We start from the raw sequence: 8,061 nt of genomic DNA on the forward strand, positions 1-8,061 counted from the left end.
CTTTTACCATTGCCTTTTCACAGAACGCTGAGCTTAAGGGCTATTTATATTGATTTTCATATTCAAAGAGGCGTAATTCTGGGTGGGGCAGCAGGCGCGTGCATGTGCGTTTCTTTTCACACTGACCAGGATTTATGGAGCGGAAGAACGTGGAAGTTGGCGAACGCACAGATTTATGCATCTGGATTTTTTTGTGCGTGCGCACATTTCTGCTTTTGTCTTTACACCATATTTTAGTGTGAATTCTACGCATGGCGTTATGCATGAGGGCCCTGGTGACTCCAGGTTCAAGTGCAACTTGAGCCATGAGATTTAGTCTGACTGCTGGGTCTACGTCTAGGCAACTGGTGGAATTATATGGTGGGATGCTTACTTTTGCTAAAGTAGCACCTGGTGGGAACTCCATCCTGTGGAGCCTGATGTTTGTGCAATCCTATCTATTTGGTTTTATAAATTGTATTACTATAAGTTTTTTTTTTTTTTGTAAAATATGTTAAAAACAATGAAAGTCACGTCATTTTCTAACCTGCTTAATCTAGACCAGGATTGTGATGGGCTGCTGGAGTCTATCCCAGCTAACATAGGGGACAAGGTAGGAACAAAACCTGAACAGGATGCCAGTCCATCGCAGGATGAACACACACACACACACACCCACACCAAACACAAGTTGCTGTCACCATTTCACCTAACCTGCATGTCTTTGGACAGTCGGAGGAAACTGGAGTACATGTAGACACGGGGAGAAAATGAAAGCAACAACAACAATAACATTTATTTCTATAGCACATTTTCATACAAATAATGTAGCACAAAGTGCTTTACATGATCAAGAAAAGAGAAATAAAAGACAAAGTAAGAATTAGAATAAGACAACACTGATTAATATAGAATAAGAGTAAGGTCTGATGGCCAGGGAGGACAGAAAAAACAAAAAATAAACTCCAGACGGCTGGAGAGAAAAAATAAAATCTGCTGGGGTTCCAGGCCACGGGACCACCCAGTCCCCTCTAGGCATTCTACCTAACATAAATAAAACAGTCCTCTTTGTATTTAGGGTCCTCTTGGAAGGACTTGATGATGGTGGTCATGTCCTTACTCATGTAAACTCCATGCAAGGAGAGACTGGGTCGTGAACCCTGGTCTTCTTACTGCTGCCCTGTGTTGACCAAAGTGCTGCACATTAAAATAAATGAAGGTAAAAAGAACTACACTGTGGGACATTCCTCTCTTTGTGGAAGAGAAGCTGAGGCCCAGTCTGTCAACCAAGATATGTGTGCCAGTAGTCTGACAAGAATGAGAAACCATGACTTCAAAAAGGGAACTTCAGCATCTAAACTCTTGGGGCAGAAGGACCAATGCCTCCTCCTTATGAAGTAACAAAAGACAACAGAGGGCTGAAATTAAATCAGCTGGCTCGCTCAAGACCTTGGAGGCTGGAGAAGTTATTGGTGCCTTATACTCCAGTGGGAGTGTAGAGGATTAATACATAATGGCCATAGCCACAAAGGATCTTTATAAATGAAGAACCTATTCACAAAAATTAAAAAAAGAGAACAAAAATGGAAAAAATAAGGTCATACTGTATGGTCAAAAAATGAATGCTTAGATACTTGTAGATCAACCAAGTGTCACAAAATGCACTAATACTGGCATGAAAATACAGATCTTCAAAGCACTAGAGAAAAGATGGCCTCCAGTTCAGAAATTGGATTACCTGACCTGATGAAATTAAAGTACTGTAAGTGACAGGTGGAGCAACGTTGACCAGCTTCCAGCTCCTTTAGGGGACATTTGCTGGAATTTCTAAACCAGCTGTGAAATACACTCACCGGCCACTTTATTAGGCACACCTCGCTAGTCCCTGTTTGGACCCTCTTTTGCCTTCACAAGTGCAGTAATTCTTCGTGGCACAGATTCAACAAGGCACTGGAAACATTCCTCAGGAATTTTGATCCATATTGACATGATAGCATCACGCAGTTGCTGCACATTTGTCGGCTGCACATCCACGATGCAAATCTCCCGTTCCACCACATCCCAAAGGTGCTCTACTGAATTGAGATCTGGTGACTGTGGAGGCCATTTGAGTCCAGTGAGCTCATCATCATGTTCAAGAAACCAGTTGGAAATGATCTGTGCTTTGTGACATGGTGTGTTGTCCTGCTGGTAGTAGCCATCAAAAGATGGGGACACTGCGGACACAAAGGGATGGACATGGTCAGCAACAATAGTCATGTAGGCATTTAGATGATGCTCACCTGGGCCCAAAGTATGCCAAGAAAATACCCCAAACACCATCACACCACCCCCAGCCTGAACCGTTGATACAAAGCAGGACAGATCCCTGCTTTCATGTTGTTGATGCCAAATTCTGACCCTTCCATCCCAAAGTCACAGCAGAAATCGAGACTCATCAGACCAGGCAACATTTTTCCAATCTTCTATTGTCCAATTCTGGTGAGCCCATCAAATTATTGCCTCATTTGCTCTTCTTAGTTGACCACAGTGGTACCCGGTGTGATCTCCTGCTGTTGTAGCCCACCTGCTTCAAGGTTTGACGTGTTGTGAATTCAGAGATGCTCTTCTGTATTCCTCAGTTGTAACGACTGCTTATTTGAGTTCCTGATGCCTTTCTATCAGCTCAAACCAGTCTGGCCATTCTCCTTTGACCTCTGGCATCAACAAGGCTCAGAGAACCTCCGCTCACTGGATATTTTCCCTTTTTCGGACCATTCTCTGTAAACCCTAGAGATGGCTGTGCATAAAAATCCCAGCAGACCAGCAGTTTCTGAAATACTCTGACCAGCCTGTCTGGCACCAACAACCATGCCACATTCAAAGTCACTTCAGTCGCCTTTCTTCCCCATTCTGATGCTCTGAGGTCGTCTTGACAACATCTACAGACCTAAGTACATTGAGTTGCTGCCATGTGATTGGCTGATTAGAGATTTGCATTAACAAGCAGTTGAACAAGTGTACCTAATAAAGCGGCCGGCAAGTATACAATTGCTACTGCATATCTTGGGTGTTATCTCTGCAGGTCATGCCAGGCACACCTCCACCAGGGGCTCACAATTGACAAAACGGACTCCTCTAGAGCCAGCTGAGCACCTTCTGTATACTGAAGTCCATCTGGATTAGCAAGTGGCATACTTTGTCGCATAGATAAATGAATTCCTACAAGAGTAGCAAAATGAAACATAATTTGGTGAAGAACAAAATGCAAATTATGAGATGAATTAACTTTCACTTATTTATTCCACAGGGCAGGATTTGCTCGACAAGGTGCCAAAGAGAAGCAGCTGCTTAAAGAGGGCAATGCTTTCAATGTCTCCTCCTTTGTTCTGCGAGCCATGATGAGTGGTCAGTACTGGCCGGAGGGTGACGAGGTTTATCATGCGGAGCTGACTGTGCCAATTCTGCTGGTACATGGCATGCATGATAAGTTTGTGCCCATCGAGGAAGACCAGCGCATGGCAGAGGTAGGTGGAATTAAAGGTTAAACAGAAATAATCAGAACTACTTCTTAGATTTGTATTAAGGGACTTTATGGACAGATCACATTACCATTGTGTAAGTATTTTTGACCTGGGATGACTAAGGACTTTTACAGATAATGATGGCCTGAAGTTCCATTTGAGTGTGGCTTCCACAAACCTCCTTTCTCCTTCCTCACCTTCTATCATTCATTTGTCCTTCTTGTGAAATGCAGCTTGATGAAACATGTGGTGCCATAGGGTTGACCATAGTGATGTTGACCTGGCCTTTTGTAGTGTTGGCACTGATGGTCAGTTTGCACCCCTCCCTGTGTCCTTGGCTTTGCTAGGAGTAGAAGACTTGTATGGGGTGGTGAAAGTAGGGCATTCTTACACAGTGGACCATCCAGTGGGTTCAAGGCTTAATTCTGGTGAACATGCTGGTAGCGGTGACGTGATTCTTCCAGTTGATATGTAGAATCTTCCAGAGGCAACACTGACGGAATTAATGAAGTTTAAGGTGACAATAATAAGTAAACCAGGTTCTGTACATTACCACAATGAATTTTAAATGAAACAACTCAGATGCAGTTGAAGTGCAGACTTTCAGCTTTAAGTCAGTGGGTTGAACAAAATGATTGCATAAAAATGTGAGGTAACTAAAGCATTTTTTTACATAATCCTTTCATTAAGGTAATGTACAGAACCAAAATTAGAAAAAAGTTGTCTCTGTCCAAATATTTATGGACCTAACTGTAGATCGTTATTTGCAATATATACATTTCATGCGTGTTCCGTGTCTACAGCGATCTGAATAAATGTAGGGTGATAGGAAATGCAAGGCAAGAAATGTTGAACACATAAGTAAAACAGAAACTTTGGTCATGTTATAGTAATAATGACAAAATTCTGACGTGAAGTGTATAATGTGTGAAGACTGAAGTCCAAATATCAAATAAACACTTTCACAAAAAGGTATAACAAAACAAGTGCTCTTCTATTCAAGAATATAACCAAACAAAAACAAATCATTCAATTTACACGTTGCTATCAATGAGTAAAAACCCCAAGCCCAAATATCAATCGACACAAACTTGATCTGTCGGCTTGGCTGGTGCAGAAGTAAGAACTGCTGCCTAGTAATCGAGGTTACGGGTTTGAGTCTGGGCTTTACCCATTTTGAGTAGTAAGCTGCTATTATTATTCCTATTACTGTCTGGCCTTGTGAGTGTCCTGATAAAAACCAAGATCCAGGCCTTTAATGACCTCTTGGGCACGGCCATCAGCAGTGTGTCTGTGCAGAGAGAGTGTCGACCTCGTTGAGGGGTTTACTTATTTCGGCAGTGATACTCATGTCTCTGGTGACTCTTCATATGACGTCAGTAGACAGATTGGGAGAACATGGGAGGTCATGGGGTCATGAGGACGCTGGAAAGGGGTGTGTGACACTCCCAATATCCCTGCAAAAGGGCGAAGGTCCAAGTCTTTACAACAACAACATTTACTTCTATAGCACATTTTCATACAAAAAGTAGCTCAAAGTGCTTTACATAATAAAGAATAGAAAAATAAAAGACACAATAAGAAAACAAAATAAGTCAACATTAATTAACATAGAATAAGAGTAAGGTCCAATGGCCAGGGGGGACAGAAAAAACAAACAAAAAAACTCCAGACGGCTGGAGAAAAAATAAAATCTGTAGGGATTCCAAACCATGAGACCGCCCAGTCCCCTCTGGGCTTTCTACCTAACATAAATGAAACAGTCCTCTTTGGATTTAGGGTTTTCACGGAAGGACTAGATGATGAGATGATGATTTAGAGTCCTGGTGCTTCCTATCTTGCAATATGGTTGCGAGACATGAATGCTATACAGTGAGCTGAATCGAAGACTGTACCCCTTCAGTACTGTGTCTCTTCAGAGAATCCTTGGGTCCCGCTGATTTGACTTTGTGTTACTCATGGAGTCATGAATGAGGCACATTACGTGCATTGTGAGGGAGTGTCAGTTACGGCACTACGGCCATGTGGGGTGATTTCCTGAGAGTGATCTGGCTCACAGGATCCCCATTGTTGAGGACCCGAGTGGATGGATGATCGAGGACAGGAATGTTTTTGACAGTCAAAAATCGCTTTACAAAAAAAGTATTTTGCGCGGGAGCGTTGTCTTGGTGAACAACAACAACAACAACATTTATTTATGTAGTACATTTTCATACAAATAATGTAGCTCATAGTGCTTTACGTGATCTTGAAGGAGGAGGAAAAAAAACAAAGTAATTAAAATCAGAAAACACTAATCAACATAGAATAAAAGTAAGGTCCGATGGCCAGGGAGGACAGAAAAAACAAAAAAACTCCAGACAGCTGGAAAAAAAAAAAAAAAATCTGCAGGGGTTCAGAAGCCACGAGACCACCCAGCCCCCTCTGGGCATTCTACCTAACATCAATGACCTCCATCAGTCCTCATGGTATTCAGGGTTCTCATGGAAGGACTTGACGGTGACGGTCATGTGGACTTCTGGCCTTTAATCCATCAATGTAGGGACATCATGGTGCTTTGATTAGGTGGTGGTGGCGCAGATCGAAGCACCCACCCTCCCCTTCTCCACATTTTCTCGTCCTTCCTTGAAACGTGTGTGCCACTCAAAAACTTGTGTGCGAGACAAACTGTTATCACTGTACACTGTTTTTATCATTTCATAAGTTTCTGTGGCCGTTTTGCTAAATTTCACAAAAAAGTTGATGTTGATTCGTTGTTCGGTATTTTCTCCCGACATTATAGTGGCATCTCGTGTAGATTATGCAAATACTGACTGGGCTATTCACAGGATATATGTAGCCGGTCGATGGTTTGCGAGAGCGTGTAGGAGGGGATCTATCTATCTATCTATCTATATAGTTCTAGGGTGTAGGAGGGGATCGATCTATCTATCTATCTATCTATCTATAAAGTTCTAGGGTGTAGGAGGGGATCTATCTATCTATCTATATAGTTCTAGGGTGTAGGAGGGGATCGATCTATCTATCTATATAGTTCTAGGGTGTAGGAGGGGATCTATCTATCTATCTATCTATCTACAGTATATAGTTCTAGGATTCACATCCAGCCAACCTCCATATGGTTTTCCAGGAAAGCCCCAAGCCCAGTCCGGTTATTTTTGTGTCTCACCTCATATATGGATACTTCTGTCAAAATACTGTAATTGTGAAAGAAACATCTCTATGTGTATGAAATGATGTACCAATCTGAAGTCCTTGGCAGTTGCCTCTAGTTTACATGCCACCCATTGAACAAACCACAGCACTACAGGACAGGAGTATTGGAAAAGGGTTGGAATGTCGGGCTGTTGAACGTTTGCCTTGCAACGGACTCACCTGTTTGAAATGCTCTCTTTTCAGATCTTACTGATTGCATTCCTGAAGGTGATCGACGAAGGCAGCCACATGGTAATGATGGAGTGCCCCGAGACAGTAAACACCCTCCTGCACGAATTCTTCTTGTGGGAACCGGATCTTTCTTCTCATGGCGATCCTTCTACCAGCAATAAGGCCCCCTGCACCCAAGACAGAACACCAGGAAAAGAGCCGGAGAACAAATAACCAGATGTGTAACTGTGCATAAAAATACAAGGGGGCTACGGTTTGACGGCTGTCTGCGGCAGGAATGCCTGCCTACCTGCTGAAAGCTGTTTTTAGTGGCACTGTGGGGGGCCTCAGATTCGGAGTTGGACTGGGGTCGACTGTCTCTTGCTACGTCCAAGAGAGGGAAGGAGAAAAGGAACGTGAATGGTGCAAGTAGCTAAGTTGAGGCAGCTAAAACAAGATGGTTTAATTCATTTCTACCAAGTTTGTTCACTTATTGCAAGACACTCCGCAGTGTTAACTTAATGTCTTCCTACGGTCAATCTCTCATTTTAAAGACGTGGCGAGAAGAAAGCCACAGGTTGATAGGGCCTGGTAAATTTGATCTGTTACCACACTCTATGCTTAAAAGTTTTGGAGGTACTGACAGGGTTGTGGAAGGACATTTTCATTTGGTTGGCATGCATGTTGGGCATTGCCTATAAATCAGAGCAGTAGGACAGCGAGGCACACAGCACTGTTAGCAAGAATGTAAAAGAGGATAAAGATTTTACTTTCACATACAATTTCTTTTGACGTAGCAATGAATGATCCTTTTACCATATCGTCCATTCTTGTCTAATAGTGGGACAGCGAGCCAAAAATGACAGTTTCAAATTAGCAGATCTTTTGTCAAAAAAAAAAAAATAAAAATAAGTAAGCCAATCTGCACCTGCCTTATACGTAGAGTCCTGGGATTGGACAGCTGGACGCTTAGTGGGGTACAACACCCATCTGCTATCTCCTGTCATGACAGAGAGATTCAAAAGAAGAATCCCCCACCTCTTCCTCTTCCTCTTCCTGGGCTTTTTATCCTCAATTCCTCGTCTCAAATTCCTGACAATCAAAAACAAAACATGTGCAATGATTACGTCAAACTTTTTGTTTTTCTCTAAATTTAATCCATGACTCGGATGAACCCACCGATTGTTCATTCGATGACCAAGGGGTGGAATGC

The 8,061-nt window shown here is 42.6% G+C and overlaps 1 protein-coding gene across 1 annotated transcript in view; it reads left to right on the top strand.

The window, feature by feature from the left end:
* The window catches only part of abhd8b (abhydrolase domain containing 8b), a 54,481-nt gene extending 47,399 nt beyond the window's left edge, over positions 1 to 7,082 (top strand). The window contains exons 4-5 of the mRNA XM_039767739.1: positions 3,269 to 3,485; positions 6,882 to 7,082. Of these exons, the coding sequence (XP_039623673.1) occupies positions 3,269 to 3,485; positions 6,882 to 7,082 (418 nt within the window). The remainder of the gene's footprint in view (positions 1 to 3,268; positions 3,486 to 6,881) is intronic.
* Positions 7,083 to 8,061: the final 979 nt, after the last annotated feature.

The sequence above is a fragment of the Polypterus senegalus genome, chromosome 10 (assembly GCF_016835505.1).
Source record: "Polypterus senegalus isolate Bchr_013 chromosome 10, ASM1683550v1, whole genome shotgun sequence".
NCBI classification, from domain to species: domain Eukaryota; kingdom Metazoa; phylum Chordata; class Cladistia; order Polypteriformes; family Polypteridae; genus Polypterus; species Polypterus senegalus.